This window comes from Scyliorhinus torazame, chromosome 2 (genome assembly GCF_047496885.1).
Source record: "Scyliorhinus torazame isolate Kashiwa2021f chromosome 2, sScyTor2.1, whole genome shotgun sequence".
Taxonomy (NCBI): Eukaryota; Metazoa; Chordata; class Chondrichthyes; order Carcharhiniformes; family Scyliorhinidae; genus Scyliorhinus; species Scyliorhinus torazame.
The window spans coordinates 36111039-36129460 of NC_092708.1; the positions used below are offsets into that span (position 1 = coordinate 36111039).

At 51.7% G+C, this 18422-nt stretch overlaps 1 protein-coding gene across 2 annotated transcripts in view; it reads right to left on the reverse strand.

Moving 5' to 3' along the window:
* Window positions 1–18422, reverse strand: part of LOC140387064 (contactin-associated protein-like 5) — a 1365877-nt gene that overhangs the window by 621095 nt on the left and 726360 nt on the right. For both annotated transcript variants that reach the window (XM_072470084.1, XM_072470077.1), the window contains exon 11: window positions 235–341. In XM_072470084.1, the coding sequence (XP_072326185.1) occupies window positions 235–341 (107 nt within the window). The remainder of the gene's footprint in view (window positions 1–234; window positions 342–18422) is intronic.

An 18422-nucleotide genomic window follows, 5' to 3' on the forward strand; every position in this document is an offset into this window, starting at 1 on the left:
GGCCTGATGAGATAAGTAGGCCCGGCTCATGCACACCTCGTAGAAAGTTACACGTGGAAATGCTGAACATTGTCACAGCCACATGCCCATCGGAGCAAATGTTTAATTAAAAACATAAAATCATTTTAAACTCAGTACAAAATAAGTGGTTATTCAGTAAGATCTCTTGACTTGGCAGTACTGCACCACACAAATTTATTGCTTAAAAGAAGAGGTTTGCATAGTCATACTCACAATTATGGCAGGTGGCTCCTGTATAACCAGTCCCTGCACAATCACAGTAAAAGGCACTCCAGGACTGCGAACATTCTCCTCCGTGCTCACAGTAATTTGGTAAACATCTAGTGCACAAAAAAGGAGGTGACTAAATAGATGTGCGTCAATAACAACAGCTTTACTTTGAACAGCTCCCCCGCGGGGGCTGGTTTAGCACAGTGGGCTAGACAGCTGGTTTGTGATGCAGAACAAGGCCAGCAGCATGGGTTCAATGCCCCTACCAGCTGAGAATTCTGGATTCTCCCTCTGTGTACCCGAACAGGTGCTGGAATGTGGCGACTAGGGGCTTTTCACAGTAACTTCATTGCAGTCTTAATGTAAGCCTACTTGTGACCATAAAGATTATTTATTTTAGCATTGTAAATGCCCCGAAGTACGTCACAGGAGCATCATCAGAAAAAAGTGTCAGTCTTTAGGCAATATTAGGAGAGATGAGCAAAAGCTTGGTCAAGGAGGTAGATTTTAAGGAACACGTGAAAGGAAGAGAGAGGCAAAGAAGAGTTGAGAGGTCTGGAGAGACAAGTCGAGTGCTCAGGGACTTGCCAGCTGAGGGCACGGCCACAAATGGTGCAGTAAAATCGGGCAAACCTAAATCGAATTTCGGGATGGCACAGTGGCGCAGTGTTTAGCACAGCTGTCCCACGCCGTCGGGGACCCGGGTTTGATCTCGGCCCCGGGTCACTGTCCGTGTGGAGTTTGCACATTCTCCCCGTGTTTGCGTGGGTTTCGCCCACACAACCCAAAGACGTGCAGGGTAGGTGGATTGGCCAGGCTAAATTGCCCCTTAATTGGAAAAAAATGAATTGGTACTCTAAATTGAAAAAGAAACTAAATCGAATTCATGCTTGATAATGTAAGCTTGTTCTGAGGCTGCCTCCAAATCAAGCAGGAGGAAGGGTGAATTTTGAGTTGTTGTGGGAATGGGGCAGGGGACGCATCGACTGGAGCAACAAAGGGGTCAAATCATCCTGGTGCAGGGGCTTCACTAGCGTGCAACTGTGTGCGAGTGCTAAACAGCTTGAGAGTCAGAGAGGGGAGGAAATTGGCCAAACAGGGTTGGTTTAGCACAGTGGGCTAAACAGCTGGCTTGCAATGCAGAACAAGACCAGCAGTGTGGGTTCAATTCCCATACCGGCCTTCCCGAACAGGCGCCGGAATGTGGCAACTAGGGGCTTTTCACAGTAACTTCATTGAAGCCTACTTGTGACAATAAGTGATTATTTATTTACTTCTTTTCCCGAGGAGGTTAAAAATATATACTTGGAGGGGTGCTGGTGAGATGAGGGGAGAGATCACAATCATGGAACAGGAACTAGCAACAGACCAGAATATTTTTGCAGTGCTCATCATAGCCCCGATAGAAATGAAAGCAAAATAAAAAGGATTGGCCATATTCGAAGTTGTCTGCAGTGATCACTTTAATGACTGTAGCGCACAAAGACTCACGAGAGACGAATAGAGATGAAGTCGATGAGGCTTTATTAAGCGTGACTTGTTCCCCGCAGTTCAGTAACAGACTGGCCTGCGGGGGAGAACTCCTGGTTCTTATACTCCGCCTTCAGGGCGGAGCTAGAGGTCAACAGCCAACCAGGACCCGGGATCTGTCAGCCAATGACATCACGGCTTCACAGTCCCACATGACCCCTAATGCATACTACCACATTCACCCCTTGTTAAAAATGAACCCGGCGGGGTGGTGCTTCGCATGGTGGTAAGGGGTTACAAGGCTGGTCCTGGGAGGAAAACTTTTGCATGTCATCACAGTATGTACAGAGGTTGTTTTTTGTTTTGAACTATTTACAGTAAAAGGGGGAAAAGAAAAAGTTCTCGTTAAAGTCCACAACATTGTAGTGTTACATCGATGCCACGAGTCGGTCGGGCGGTCTGGTCGTCCTTGTCGATCGCCTCGGCCCCGGTGGTGGTGCTTGTTCCAGTGTTGTCGTCTCCGGGAGCCTTACGGTTTCTGCTTCAGCTTCACTTCTGGTCGGACCTGGGAGGAGGACCGATCCTCCCGGGAAGGGGGCGCTCGCGGGGTGCGCCGGTGGCAGGGAGGGGGTGATTGGTGTCGGGGGGGGGTGCGTGGTGCCGGCGGGCGCCAGATCTCGCAGGGAGACCGTGTCCTGTCGGCCGTCGGGGTACTCCACGTAAGCGTACTGCGGGTTCGCGTGGAGGAGGTGAACCCTCTCGACCAACGGGTCCGACTTGTGCGCCCGCACATGTTTTCGGAGCAAGATGGGTCCTGGGACCGCCAGCCAGGTCGGCAGCGACGTTCCAGAGGAGGAATTCCTGGGGAAGACAAGGAGGCGCTCATGAGGCATTTGGTTAGTGCTAGTACACAGTAGCGACCGGATGGAGTGGAGAGCGTCCGGGAGGATCTCCTGCCACCGTGAAACTGGGAGGTCCCTGGACCGTAGGGCCAGTAGGACGGTCTTCCAGACCGTGCCGTTCTCCCTCTCTACTTGCCCGTTCCCCCGGGGGTTGTAGCTGGTCGTCCTGCTCGAGGCTATACCGTTGCTGAGCAGGAACTGGCGCAGCTCGTCACTCATGAAGGAGGACCCCCTGTCGCTGTGGACGTATGCGGGGCAACCGAACAGTGTGAATATGGTGTTCAGGGCTTTAATGACTGTGGCCGCGGTCATGTCAGGGCAGGGGATGGCGAATGGGAAACGGGAGTACTCGTCCACCACATTCAGGAAGTATGTGTTGCGGTCGGTGGAGGGGAGGGGCCCTTTGAAATCCAGACTAAGGCGTTCAAAGGGACGGGAAGCCTTGATCAGGTGCACACCATCCGGCCTGAAAAAGTGCAGTTTGCACTCTGCGCAGATGTGGCAGTTCCTTGTGACTGTACGGACCTCCTCCACAGAGTAGGAGAGGTTGCGGGACTTTATAAAGTGGTAGAACCGAGTGACCCCCGGGTGGCAGAGGTCCTTGTGGAGGGTTTGGAGGCGGTTAATTTGTGCGTTAGCACATGTGCATCGGACGGCTCGTTCAGCTTTCCGGGACGGTACAAGATCTCATAGTTGAAGGTGGAGAGCTCGATCCTCCACCTTAAGATCTTGTCGTTTTTAATTTTGCCCCGCTGTGCATTATCGAACATGAAGGCTACCGACCGTTGGTCCGTGAGGAGAGTGAATCTCCTGCCGGCCAGGTAATGCCTCCAATGTCGCACAGCTTCCACTATGGCTTGGGCTTCCTTTTCCACTGAGGAGTGGCGGATTTCTGAAGCGTGGAGGGTTCGGAAGAAAAAGGCCACGGGCCTGCCCGCTTGGTTAAGGGTGGCCGCTAGAGCTACATCGGAGGCATCGCTCTCGACCTGGAAGGGGAGGGACTCGTCGATGGCGCGCATCGTGGCCTTTGCGATATCCGCTTTGATGCGGCTGAAGGCCTGGCAAGCCTCTGTCGGCAGAGGGAAGGTCGTGGTCTGTATTAGGGGGCGGGCCTTGTCTGCGTACTGGGGTACCCACTGGGCGCAATATGAAAAGAACCCCAGGCAGCGTTTTAGGGCTTTTGAGCAGTGAGGGCGGGAAATTCCATGAGGGGGCGCATGCGTTCGGGGTCGGGGCCTATTATCCCATTGCGCACTACATATCCCAAGATGGCTAGCCGGTTTGTGCTAAAAACGCACTTGTCCTCGTTGTATGTGAGGTTCAAGGCTTTAGCGGTCTGGAGGAATTTTGGAGGTTGGCGTCGTGGTCCTGCTGATCGTGGCCGCAGATGGTTACGTTGTCGAGGTACGGGAACGTGGCCTGCAACCCGTGTTGATCAACCATTCGGTCCATCTCTCGTTGGAAGACCGAGACCCCGTTTGTGACGCCAAACGGGACCCTTAGGAAGTGGTATAATCGCCCGTCTGCCTCGAAGGCTGTGTACTTGTGTAAGGTTTTCGGGCAATTCGGCCCTTTTGGAGAAACTCAGAGACTGTAAACCTACTTTCCAGCCAAGGGAACAGAACCAGTTTTCCCAGCAGGCTTGGCCCGCTGAGCTGAGTAGGGACATAGAGAGAGAATATTCACAAACACCCCCCCTAGGAGCTACAAGGAAGAAGGAGCCAGACAACAAGATAACATCAAGACACAGACAAAGGGGCACGGGAATACACAGGAGGCTTGCATGCAAGCAGGACAATGGGATGGTCATAGCCCCATGCAAATGTAAATGACCTGGCCTCCACCAGAGCAGAATCCAATTAACACCCCATCAACATAGCGAGGTGAGAATAGCAGCCATCTCCGGAGCAGCTGGAAGACACTGAAATTCTCCACAGAAGAGCCTAACCTCGTTAAACTAGAAATCAGACTGTCTGAGTCCAGCATACTGCGCTGGAAAAGCCCCTAGAAAATCAGCAGGAGCTACCGGCAGAAAAACCAAGTTGGAGGCGGACCTGGGGGAGGTACTCCAATCTTGACAGAAGCTGCCGGCAGAAACTCACTGGGAGGAGGGGGGCGGAGCCAGCGCCAAATTCAAATCGCGCAGGTCTGAAAAAAACCAAGTTGGAGGCGGACCTGGGGGAGGTACTCCAAGCTTGACAGAAGCTACCGGCAGAAAAACCAAGTTGGAGGCGGACCTGGGGGAGGTACTCCAAGCTTGACAGAAGCTGCCGGCAGAAACTCACTGAAAGAAGGGGGCGGAGCCAGCGCCAAATTCAAATCGCGCAGGTCTGCCTAGCTGGAAGAAGCGGACCTGCAAGGAATACCCGGAAACATAAAGCTCTGACCGGCTCAAAGGGGGCGGGACCAGCGGGAACTTTAAAAACCTACCTTTTCAATGCAAAAGGGGCTGGCCGATCACAGAACAAAGCCAGGTATAACTATATAAAAGGGGCTGTGTTTTCGAGTAGGGGGCTGTTCGTTCGTGGCTCGACCTCTGCACCCCTGACTTGACCTCTGCAGCCTGTGACCGTAAGTACTCCGCAGCAGCTTACGAAACTCCCTTGATTTTAATAGTGGTTGAGGCTTTGGGGAAGGGAACTTGTTTTGTGCCTGTGATATTGCTAAAACCTGTGTAAGCATAAGAATTTTCGTTGTGTCCGCTATATTACCTTTGAATAGACATAGTGTATATTAGAGTATAAGATTGTATTGTGTTTCTTCTGTTGATGATTTTGACCTGGGTTTTACAATAAACCTTGATTTGATGACAATTGGAGTCGTTTAAATTCTTCAATCTTTCACCAGCGACCTCTGACCAAGTCATTGTTAAAATACTCCTCACCTTAATTCCGGGTTCAGGAATCGAGGGTCATCTTGAGCGATTCACTCAGGACAGACTGCTGGTTAGGGAATAAACAGCAGTGTCCTATTCTCTCTCTTGGGAAAGCTACTCTAGTGGAGTAGGAACCGGGTGGCTGTTGCACCACCGGCAAGAGAGAGAATCACCTGGGTATTGGTAGGGGTCTGGAGATCTGTGTGATATAAGTCTCAGGCTGTCGGTTAGGAATAAACGGCAGGCTTGAATCAGTGCTCTCTTCAGTGGAAGTGTCCCAGTGCGACATCCCCTGGCCTCTGAAGTTTCAGTGCCAGCTGGAGAGAGACACACACAGATATTCAAACCCCAGATATCGGCCCAGTAGTGGAGTAGCGGAGATGGCACCCTCTACAATGGCGACCGCGGCAGGAGCCCGGTGGTTTGGAGTATGTGACTTGGCAGAGGGGGTGAGGGAACGAAGCAAAATGGAGGAGAGAATATCCTCGTATTTGTGGCAAAAGGTCAACCTCACCAAACCTTGGGTTTCAGAATTGATCAATGCGGAGCAACCGGTAATGGCAGCGGCTGCATGGACAGAAAGCAAGGCGCACAAAAGGCACTTGGAGAAGGCAGTTTGGCTGGTTTGCCTGTCCGAGCAGGTAGTCAAGACAGAGGATAGGGTCGAAGAGTTAGAGCAGGAGTTGAGAGAAGTGAGGGCCAGCGCAGGGGACAGCGCTAGTGTAGCGGAACGACTGCGGGAAGAAATGGCAGAAATGAGACAGGAAAGCGAGTCTAACCGGTGTGAGAAGGACTATCTCCACTGCCAGATAGTGGAGGGTAAAGAAAAGGAACGGAGGCTCCAGGAACTCTATGCTCGGAGTACAGAGCAGTGTAGGAAGCTGGAGGGGAAGTTCCGGGACATCCAGGCAGCATACCGAGTGGCTCGCGAGGAAGTAGGGGACTGTGCCCATGGGCCGTGCCAGGCACGAATAACGGAGTTGGAGGAGGCCTTGTCCAAGGTCAGGGGACAGATACACCTGGTAGGTCCAGGGGGGTCCCCTAGGGGCAAGGTGCTCCTCGCAGCGGATGATTCCCCAAAGGCCAAGGGGAATAGACCGCCTCCTGAGGCACCGGGATTGTGTCCGGGCCGGCAGGGGGGGATCGGACTGCACGTTCAGGGGCAAGTCCAAGGGGGGTCGGCAGGGTACCCCCAGCTGGCGGCGTGTCCGCCTGGTTTCGTATGTGGGTCCCCATGGGATGGGGACAGACCGCTGCCTGGGATGCCGGTGATGGGGCCGGGTCAGCAGGTAGGGTTTGGACCGCCCGGTCAGGGGCAGGTCCAAGGGGGGTCAGTGGTGTATCCCCAGATAGCGGCGTCTCCTATATGGGTAGTTAGCCCGGGGACAGGGGGGCTACCCAACGAGGCAGGAGAGCTGGACAGTGGGGAGGAGGAGCAGGAACCCCAGGTAGGGCAGATGTGCCCTGTCAGGCAAAGAAGGTATGGTCCCCCGGCGGGGATGGCAAACAGGGGACCGGTTGAGGGCGACATTATCGTTCCTCATGGGGCATCCGCGCTCAGGGGGATGGTGGCCCACGTTCCCAGACTAACTCCAAAGGGGGATCCGTCGCTGCATTTTATGGAGGTGGAACAGGCTGCCAACATCAATGACTGCGACGAAGGGGAGCAAATAAAGATGCTCCTGATAACCCTAGATGCCCAGCTATGCAGGACAGTGACCTCTGGGAATGGGGGAAGACCTGACACCTGGGCGGCAGCACAGACTGCTGTTCTGGAGGCAATGGGTTTGAATCTGGGGAGCCCTTTCATGAGGGTGGGGGAAACCAAACAGCAACCAGGGGAATCTCCCACCATGTTCGCAGACAGACTGTGGACTGTCTATGTGGAGGCGTGTGGGGCTCCCGCGGATAGGCAGAATTTAGATGAGAGAACAGCCCACTGGCTGAAGACCCTCGTAGCTAACTGTCTCCCTCACGTTAGGGCAAAGGCCGAACACTGGTTCGACCCGCAGAGTCCGGACCTTAATGAGGCAGAGGTCCTTAGGAAACTCACCCTTGCATATCGTAATGGGGAGAGGGGTGAGGACAAGCCCCTTAAGGGTAGGGTGCATGAAATCGCGCCAGCAGCCCCTAAGAGAGAGTGGAAGCATGAGGAATACTTATGCTACGGGTGTGGGAAGGCCGGGCATTTCAAGAGGGAATGTAAAAACCCTAGCAAGGAGGAGAGGGCTCCCGCAGTAGAGAGTCAGACCCCGGCGGCAGGAGCAGCTGCCCCGGAAACCTTCGAGGTAAAGAAACTTTTAGCCTTTTTGCAGAGCCTAGCAGCTGGGTCGGGACAGGTGGCAATGGCAACGGGCCAGGGCCTGCCCGCACCCACACCACAAGAACCCGTATGACTACCCAGGGAGCAGCCTCAGGAAAAAGGGAGCGCAGGGGTAGTTCTAGCCCCAGACCCTGGTCCGGTCCAGGTGCAGGGTCCCATTCTGGAGGCTGCCTCAGGGGCTATTTGCAGTTTAAATCCCTTAAGGTGGGACCCACGCGAACGCCACATCAGTCAATTTAAATTGTTCCACCCCATAAGGACAAAAAAGAGCAAGGTGGGGGGAAGACAGGGGGTGGTAGTGGAGAAACCCCCCGTAGAATTAACGACGGTGGGGGAGGTCCCTGACTCCACGGTCACACAACCGGTGACAAGGTGCTGTCCCGAAGGGGCAGTCCCAAAGAGACCGACAGTGCTGCAAGCACCCAGCCCAGGGACAGGAACGATTCCCAAGCCCTTACCTGTGGGTCAGGTGGCCTGCCTTAGTATAGAGGCTAAGGAGGCGGAGGAAGTGGAGGTATCACCTTGGGTTTGGGAACCAGTCAGGGGACGAAGGAGCAATCGGGTCTCCAAGCCCCCGGTAAGATGGTCCCCATCACACCTCCCTAGAACCCGGTCCCGCAGTAAGGGGGCCCGAGTAGAAGGGAGCGATGAGGGATCACCGAACCCTGTTGGGAAAGGAGAGGCAAGGGGCAGCCCGAACCCCCGGGAGGGGACGGTCTGGCCCGAGCCGTTGGACCAAACAGGTGGACTGCCCCAGTGTAACGGGGCACAGTTTTAATTTGGCCACCCGGAGACGGGTGGCATTGTATATAACATATTCCCTTTCCTTTCCCCCTGCTAGTTCTAAATTAGTGTGTAGTTGTGTGTGAGGTATTTGGGATCGTGGGGACACAGAAGCGCCTGGTGCAAGGGTAAAATGATGAAGCACCAGGCACTAGGACCCTGGGGAGCCGGGCTGTGGACACAGAACCACAGACAGGCTGCGGCAACTTCAAAGCGGGAGCTGCTGCTGCCACTGGATAGCACCCATGCACTTTAAGGTAGGTAGGGCTGTAGAGGCAAGAATGTGTTTTGTTTTTTACAGATGGGGCACCCGACGATGTGGAGTTTGAGGATCTTGGCGATGGTGGGACCGGGAGAACTCCGCAGAGGCGAGACAGAAGAGTCCTTCGACTGACCGGGTTAGGGTGACTGGGGGCAGGCGGGTGTGTTTAACCTGTGAGGGGGACGTTCCTTTGGGGAGATGGTGGTGGCCCAGGAAGCTGAGGCTGGACATGAGGGATCGGTCCTCGGACTGGGAACGGACTGGACAACACCTACCGGACCATCACGGGGTCACCGGGTAGGATCACCGTTTGCGGGGATAAGGGGTGGGCTTCTGACCAGGGCATTTATTTGTGTTCATGGGGATCTACCAAGGCGTGCCCACAAGGGGCATTAATCACTTTTGTAAGGTGGTGGCAGAACCCAGGGAACAGGATAAATTGACCACAGTGGGGAGGGATGTGTAACGCCCAGGGAAGGGATGACTGTAGAAGCTACCGAACTGCTGGTTCAGGTAAAGCGACCCCTGCCCACAGCCCAACCGATCGACCCTCACAACTGTCCGATCACCACCAGGGGGGGGCCTGAGAATGGTTTAGTGTTTGTCCCACAAAGGAAATGTTGTACAGGGGGTACATTGTGCTGTCGCCTCAGTTGGACTAAACCTCTCAGCTGCAGGTATCGACGATGGAGAGTAAATGAAGAGCCCTCATCGGGAAGAAGCGAAGTGCAGCCAAGAAAGGAGGATCCTTGGTGAAATAAACAGATGCAATTGTAAATAGTTGTATGGATTCGCGGGTTACAGGGACCCTTACGTTTGGGGTTCCGGTGAAATGTGTACTTGATTGTGATATATGTACAGGGACCCTTACGTTTGGGGTTCCGGTGAAATGTGTATATGTTACTGTGTGTTTAAATTAGATATGGTCTTGTCTCTCCCTTTCATTGAAACCAGGGGTAGCCTAGACTAAGGGAACTGTCTTGGGAATTGTAATTTCGCATGTTGCTGAGGGGGGGACCTACGGTCCACACAAAGGCAAACAATTGCCCTTCACCTGTGTCGATACGGTCCAAGCAGGTAGGGACGTATCGAAGGGGCATCTGTAAGGTTTTCGGGCAATTCGGCCCTTTTGGAGAAACTCAGAGACTGTAAACTGACTTTCCAGCCAAGGGAACAGAACCAGTTTTCCCAGCAGGCTTGGCCCGCTGAGCTGAGTAGGGACATAAACACATAAATATTTGCAAACACCCCCCTAGGAGCTACAAGGAAGAAGGAGCCAGACAACAAGATAACATCAAAACACAGACAAAGGGGCACGGGAATACACAGGAGGCTTGCATGCAAGCAGGACAATGGGATGGTCATAGCCCCATGCAAATGTAAATGACCTGGCCTCCACCAGAACAGAATCCAATTAACACCCCATCAACATAGCGAGGTGAGAATAGCAGCCATCTCCGGAGCAGCTGGAAGACACTGAAATTCTCCACAGAAGAGCCTAACCTCGTTAAACTAGAAATCAGACTGTCTGAGTCCAGCATATTGCGCTGGAAAAGCCCCTAGAAAATCAGCAGGAGCTACCGGCAGAAAAACCAAGTTGGAGGCGGACCTGGGGGAGGTACTCCAATCTTGACAGAAGCTGCCGGCAGAAACTCACTGGGAGAAGGGGGGCGGAGCCAGCGCCAAATTCAAATCGCGCAGGTCTGAAAAAAACCAAGTTGGAGGCGGACCTAGGGGAGGTACTCCAAGCTTGACAGAAGCTACCGGCAGGAAAACCAAGTTGGAGGCGGACCTGGGGGAGGTACTCCAAGCTTGACAGAAGCTGCCGGCAGAAACTCACTGAAAGAAGGGGGCGGAGCCAGCGCCAAATTCAAATCGCGCAGGTCTGCCTAGCTGGAAGAAGCGGACCTGCAAGGAATACCCCGGAAACATACAGCTCTGACCGGCTCAAAGGGGGCGGGACCAGCGGGAACTTTAAAACTTACCTTTTCAGTGCAAAAGGGGCTGGCCGATCACAGAACAAAGCCAGGTATAACTATATAAAAGGGGCTGTATTTTCGAGTGGGGGGCTCTTCGTTCGTGGCTCGACCTCTGCACCCCTGACTTGACCTCTGCAGCCTGTGACCGTAAGTACTCCGCAGCAGCTTACGAAACTCCCTTGACTTTAATAGTGGTTGAGGCTTTGGGGAAGGGAACTTGTTTTTGTGCCTTGTGATATTGCTAAAAGCTGTGTAAGCATAAGAATTTTCGTTGTGTCCGCTATATTACTTTTGAATAGACATAGTGTATATTAGAGCATAAGATTGTATTGTGTTTCTTCTGTTGATGATTTTGACCTGGGTTTTACAATAAACCTTGATTTGATGACAATTGGAGTCGTTTAAATTCTTCAATCTTTCACCAGCGACCTCTGACCAAGTCATTGTTAAAATACTCCTCACCTTAATTCCGGGTTCAGGAATCAAGGGTCATCTTGAGCGATTCACTCAGGACAGACTGCTGGTTAGGGAATAAACAGCAGTGTCCTATTCTCTCTCTTGGGAAAGCTACTCTAGTGGAGTAGGAACCGGGTGGCTGTTGCACCACCGGCAAGAGAGAGAATCACCTGGGTATTGGTAGGGGTCTGGAGATCTGTGTGATATAAGTCTCAGGCTGTCGGTTAGGAATAAACGGCAGGCTTGAATCAGTGCTCTCTTCAGTGGAAGTGTCCCAGTGCGACATCCCCTGGCCTCTGAAGTTTCAGTGCCAGCTGGAGAGAGACACACACAGATATTCAAATCCCAGATATCGGCCCAGTAGTGGAGTAGCGGAGATGGCACCCTCTACACTTGCGGTCACTTGGGCAGATGGGGAGCTGATGGTAGGCGGACTTGAGGTGCACGGTGGAGAAGACCTTATATTGGGCAATCCGATTGACCATGTCGGATATGCGGGGGAGAGGGTACGCATCTAGTTGTGTGTACCTGTTGATGGTCTGGCTATAGTCTATGACCATCCTATGCTTCTCCCCTGTCTTTACTACTACCACCTGTGCTCTCCAGGGACTATTGCTGGCCTGGATTATGCCTTCCTTCAGTAGCCGCTGGACTTCGGACCGAATGAATGTCCGGTCCTGGGCGCTGTACCGTCTGCTCCTAGTGGCGACGGGTTTGCAATCCGGGGTGAGGTTTGCAAACAAGGATGGGGACTCAACCTTGAGGGTTGCGAGGCCGCAGATAGTGAGTGGGGGTATTGGGCCGCCGAATTGGAAGGTTAGGCTCTGCAGATTGCACTGGAAGTCTAATCCCAGTAATGTGGGCGCGCAGAGTTGGGGAAGGACGTAGAGCCTGTAGTTTTTAAACTCCCTCCCTTGCACCGTTAGGGTTACTATGCAGAAGCCTTTAATCTGTACGGAGTGGGATCCTGCAGCTAGGGAAATCTTTTGCGCACTGGGACGGATGGTCAAAAAACAGCGTCTTACCGTGTCGGGGTGGATGAAGCTTTCTGTGCTCCCGGAGTCGAGCAGGCATGGTGTCTCGTGGCCGTTTATCAGCACCGTTGTTGTCGTCGTCTGGAGCGTCCGGGGCCATGCTTGGTCCAGCGTCATTGAGGCCAGACGTGATCGTAGTGCTTGAGCGTCTTCCTCGAACCCCGTGGAGCCGTCGACACTGGGGTCCGTTGTTGCCGTCCAAGATGGCGGCGGGGGTGAACAAAATGGCCGCCCCCATGCATCGCACATGGCTGGGGGGTCACAAGATGGCGGCGGGGTGGACAAAATGGCCACCCCCATGCGTCGCACAGGGCTGGGGGGTCCCAATATGGCGGCGCCCCTCCTCCCCTCGTGGTGGCCGGGACCCAAAATGGCGGCGCCTGGGGGTCGCACATGGGGCGCTGGGGGGGTTGGGGAGCGTTTGAAACGCGCAGGACTCCTTGTTCTCCGGGGACAGCGGTGGCCGGGACCCAAAATTGCTGAGCTTGCGGGTCGTACATAGGGCACTGGGGGGGTTGGGGAGCGTTAGAAACGCGCAGGACTGCTTCTTCTCCTGGGACAGCGGCGACCTCCCGGCCGGCACACTGCCGCGAAATGGCCCTTTTTCCCGCAGCTCTTGCAAATCGAAGCGCGGGCCGGGCAGCGCTGCCAGTGGTGTTTCGCCTGGCCGCAGAAATAGCAGCGGGCTCCCCCGGGACGGCTTGGAGTCTGAACCGCGCAAGCCTGTGGGGTGGGGGGTTTGTCGCGACGGGGGTCCACGGAGCCCAAGGGGCTGCCGCGCGGTCGGGGCCGTACGCACGGGCGTTTCGCGCGGCTACATCCAGGGAGGCTGCAAGGGCCCGTGCCTCTGAGAGTCCCAGCGACTCTTTTTCCAAAAGTCTTTGGCGGATTTGGGGAGAGTTCATACCTGCGACAAAAGCATCGCGCATCAACATGTCCATGTGTTCAATCGCGTTTACCGGGTGGCAGCTGCAGGCCCGTCCCAAAATTAGCAGCGCGGCGTAGAATTCGTCCAGCGATTCTCCGGGACTTTGCCGTCTCATAGCGAGTTGGTAGCGTGCGTAGATCTGGTTCACTGGGCGAATATAGATGCTCTTTAGTGCTGCAAACGCCGTCTAGAAATCCTCTGCGTCTTCGATGAGAGGGAAAATTTCCGGGCTTACCCTCGAGTGCAGGACCTGTAGTTTCTGGTCTTCTGTGACCCGGCCGGGGGTCGTTCTGAGGTAGGCCTCGAAACAAGTCTGCCAGTGTTTGAAAACTGCTGCTGAGTTCACTGCGTTGGGGCTGATCCTCAGGCATTCCGGGATGATCCTGAGCTCCATAGTCCTTTAAGCACGCTTAATAAATTGTAGCACACAAAGACTCACGAGAGATGAATAGAGATGAAGTCGATGAGGCTTTATTAAGCGTGACTTGTTCCCCCGCAGTTCAGTAACAGACTGGCCTGCGGGGGAGAACTCCTGGTTCTTATACTCCGCCTTCAGGGCGGAGCTAGAGGTCAACAGCCAACCAGGACCCGAGATCTGTCAGCCAATGACATCACGGCTTCACAGTCCCACATGACCCCTAATGCATATGACCACAATGACCACTTGTTAAGAACATTTGGAACACTATATTAAGATAAAGCTCCCGCCAGTTGCAACCATGGGTACTCGGCACAGCTTCCTGCTGGGTTGTGAATCTCACCCGATGATCGTTGTCACTAACTTACCACTATAGATTTACTCACTTTGTTTAAATTCCACCAGCTGCCATAGGGTGCTGTGAACCCATCACCCAGAGCATTAGCCTAATTTCTAGATTATTAGACAGTGAAATTGCCACTACACCAACAGCTACCCCAATAAAATCAAACTAAACTTGCCAGCAGAGGTCACTGAATACTGTTCTGGGTTTGGAACCATGGACAATGGGCCGCCTCCTAGCCTAGAACAATGGTGCTGAGAACATTTGTAGAATCCAACTGCTGCTCCTGCGAAGACTTTCCGCAGAGAAATTGAAACTCAAACAGAGAATTGAATTTGAGACCCTTCTAACCCATCTCACCCTGATGACAAAGCCTTGAAAAGACACTTGTGGTGTCTCGGAAAGTTAAGATGCTTCGAAATAGAGATGGAGAGCAGTTAAGTCAAAAATAAAATGAATCTAACTCATGTCCTCCAAACTCGCCCCACCACTACCACCGAGAAGGACAGGTGCAGCAGATGCATTGGAAAAGCACCACCTGCAGGTTCCCCTCCAAGTCACAATGGGGGATCCAGCGATGGTAATGCCATTGAACGACAAATTATAATAATAATAATAGCTTATTGTCACAAGTAGGCTTCAATGAAGTTACTGTGAAAAGCCCCTAGTCGCCACATTCCGGCCCCTGTTCAGGGAGGCCGGTATGGGAATTGAACCCTGCTGGCATTGTTCTGCATTACAAGTCATCTGTATAGCCCACTGTGCTAAACCAGTCCCTAACCCCCAATGGGAGATAGTTAGATTCTACCTTATTGCAGATTATCAGTGCCTGGCATGCGTGTGGCGCGAATGTTACTTACCACATGTCAGCCCAAGCCTGAATATCCTCCAGTTCTACCTGCATATGGACACAGGCTGCTTCTGTATCTGAGGAATTGTGCATGGTACTAAACATTGTGCAATTGTCAGCGAATATCCTCACTTCTGACCAGATGATGGAGGTAAGATATTTGATGATGCAGCTGAAGATGTTTGGGTCCAGGACACTACCCTTAGGAATTCCGGCAGCAATGCCCTGGGATTGGAATGATTTTGTGCTCGGTTTGGCCTTAACCAATAAAGAACTTTCCCCCTGATTCTCATTGACTTCAGTTTTGCTCGGGCTCCTTGATGCCATATTTGGTCAAATGCCGTCTGATTTCAAGGGCAGTCACTCTCACCTGACCCCTGGAATTAACTCTTTTATTCATGTTTGGACCAAGGCTGCAATGAGGTCAGGAGCTGAGTGGCCCCGGTGGAACCCAAGATGAATGTCATTGAGCAGGTTATTACTGAGAAAGTGCCACTTGATAACACTGTTGATGGTATCTTTTATAACTTTATTGTTGATCGAGATTAGGCAGTAATTGGTCGGGTTGGATTTATCCTGCTTTTTGTATACAGGACATAACCGAGCATATTATACATTGCCGGGTAGATGTCAGTGTTGACGTTGTACTGGAGCAGCTTGGGTAGGGGCACGGCTAGTTCTGCAGCACATCGTCAATACTGCTGTCTGAACAGGGTCCATAGCTTTTACACTGTCCAGTGCCTTCTGCAGTTTCTTGATATCACATGGAGTGAATCAAATTGTCTGAAGGCTGGCATCCGTGATGCTGGGGACCTCAGGGGGAGGTCGAGATGGATCATTCACTTGGCACTTTTGGCTGAAAATGGTTGCAAATGCTTCATCCTTACATTTTGCACTGACGTTATATCTGGTTCAGCACAGTGGGTTAAACAGCTGGCTTGTAATGCAGAACAAGACCAGCAGTGCGGGTTCAATTCCCGTACCGGCCTCCCCGAACAGGCGCCGGAATGTGGCGACGAGGGGTTTCTCACAGTAATTTTATAAGGGGCTGGTTTAGCACACTGGGCTAAATTGCTGGCTTTTAAAGCAGACCAAGGCAGGCCAGCAGCACGGTTCGATTCCCGTACCAGCCTCTCCGAACAGGCAGCGGAATGTGGCGCCTAGGGGCTTTTCACAGTAACTTCATTTGAAGCCGACTTGTGACAATTAGCGATTTTCATTTCATTTCATTCACGTGCTTGTCTTCTCCATCATCGGGGCTGGGGATTTTGAGAAGCCTCCTCCTCCCATTGTATAATTGTCCTCCGCCATTGATGGCTGGATGGGACAGGCCAGCAGAGCTTAGATCTGATCCACTGATTGTGGGATCTCTTAGCTCTGCATGAAATGAAATGAAAAAATGAAAATCACTTATTGTCACAAGAAGGCTTCAAATGAAGTTACTGTGAAAAGCCCCTAGTCTATTTCAATCCTTTGGAACAGCGTGATTTGATTCCATTTTTCTTTACGTCAAGTCATGCGGTCCCCAAGGTTTGAAATAAAAGAACCGTGAAACATGTTTAATAGACAATGCTGCAAATTCACAGCAAGCAGCCCAGCATCTGAATGGAAAAGATAAGCTGATGGTTCACCATGACCCTTTGTTGAAATTAAAAATGTGAATAAGTCTTCTACATCACGGTCTGTTCTGTGAGAGATGTTGGCACGTGCAATGATGGTGTTTTGTTCGTCCAGAACAATGAACTATTCTGCGGACTGCGAGGTTTGATTCAGAATTAAAGCATGCATGCCTAATTATCAGCGAAATGGCTCTTGCTAATAAAATCTGCTTGTCAATTGCTGACAAAGTTGTGTGTAATCATTCAAGAAACACCATTACACACATGTCAAGGAGTTTTCATTGCATTATATATGATGGTTTTTTTCACTTGTGAGTGTTGTTATATTCCAAAAGATGCCAAGCTCCGTCAGGTACTGCATTGTAGTTAAGGGACATTCCTGGCTTAATTCCATTGGACTCCAGAAGTAACAGTGTGGGGGGGCCCAGAAGAAAAGCAATTGCCTGAGAGTCTCTGGCTACGATCGGATTGATGAGGGTGGATTTCAGTGAAGGCAATCTCACTGAGCTGGGCAATAGAGAAGACACCTTTGAGGAGGTTTGTAAACTCAATTTTTTAGCCACCAACTCCATCCTTCTCCCCAGCAATTGTCTGCGGCTGAATCAGATTGTTCACAATCTAGATATCATACTTTACAGAGTGCTGAGCCTCTAAATAGAGATCCGCATCATCTCAAAACCACCCCTTTTCACCTCCACAACATCGATAGACTGTCCCAGTCTCAGCTCATATGTGGCTGAAACCGCCCACCTATGGTTTGTTACTGGAAACCCCCCACCAATGGTTTGTCCTGGAATGAAAAACTTGTCATATGAGGAACGGTTGAGGACTCTGGATCTGTACTCCTTGGAGTTTAGAAGGATGAGGGGAGGTCTTATAGAAACTTACAGGATAGTGCGAGGCCTGGATAGAGTGGACCTGGAGAGGATGGTTCCACTTGTAGGAAATACTAGAACCAGAGGACACCATCTCAGACTGAAGAGACGATCCTTTCAAACTGAGATGAGGAGGGATTTCTTCAGTCAGAGGGTGGTGAATCTGTGGAACTCTTTACCGCAGAAGGCTGTGGAGGCCAAATCACTGAGTGTCTTTAAGACAGAGATAGATAGGTTCTTGATTAATAAGGGGATTAGGGGTTATGGGGAGAAAGCAGGAGAATGGGGATGAGAAAATATCAGCCATGATTGAGTGGCAGAGCAGACTCGGTGGGCCGAGTGGCCTAATTCTACTCCTATGTCTTATGGTCTTATAGTTACCTGTACATACCCTCCGACACACTCCTGGCCAGACCTCTATCTTCCACCCCTGGCAGACTTCAGGTTATCTAAAACTCTGCTGTCTGTCCATGACCGAACACACAGCATCAGCACTGAGCTTGCTGACCCACTTTGGCTCTTGGTCCAGCAATGCATTGCAGTTTTTAAAAAATATTCTCATCCTTGTTCACAAATCCCTCCATGGTCTGCTCCCTCCCTACCTCTGCAACCTACTCTAGCCTGACAACCCGCTGGTGTATCTGTGCTCCTCCAAGCCTGGCCTCTGGTGTGTCCCTGATTTTCCCAATTTAATTTGTCTTTTAATTTTAAAAAAAAAAATAGGTTTTATAATACACTCAAATATCCAGCAGGAAGTGCTTTTTCCAGACATTATTCCAAACAAGAAAAGGTGATTTACAAAGTCTTGTTTCAGTGTAAGCGCACACATTTCCAGAGCGGCAAAATGTGGACCCTCCATTAATATATTTAAATTGTTTATTAATTAACTCGGAAAAGCCTTCATTGAAAATCTCACCAACAGTAATTTATTGTTCTTAAGGCCTTCCCCAGGCTGCATTGCAACTGCTTTTTCCTGTTTGCCAATACTTCACATCAGTGCCTCAAGAACCTTTCTTGCCTAAATCATCAACAGGAGTGATTTTCCACTTGCTTAATACAATTGTTTTCAAGGGA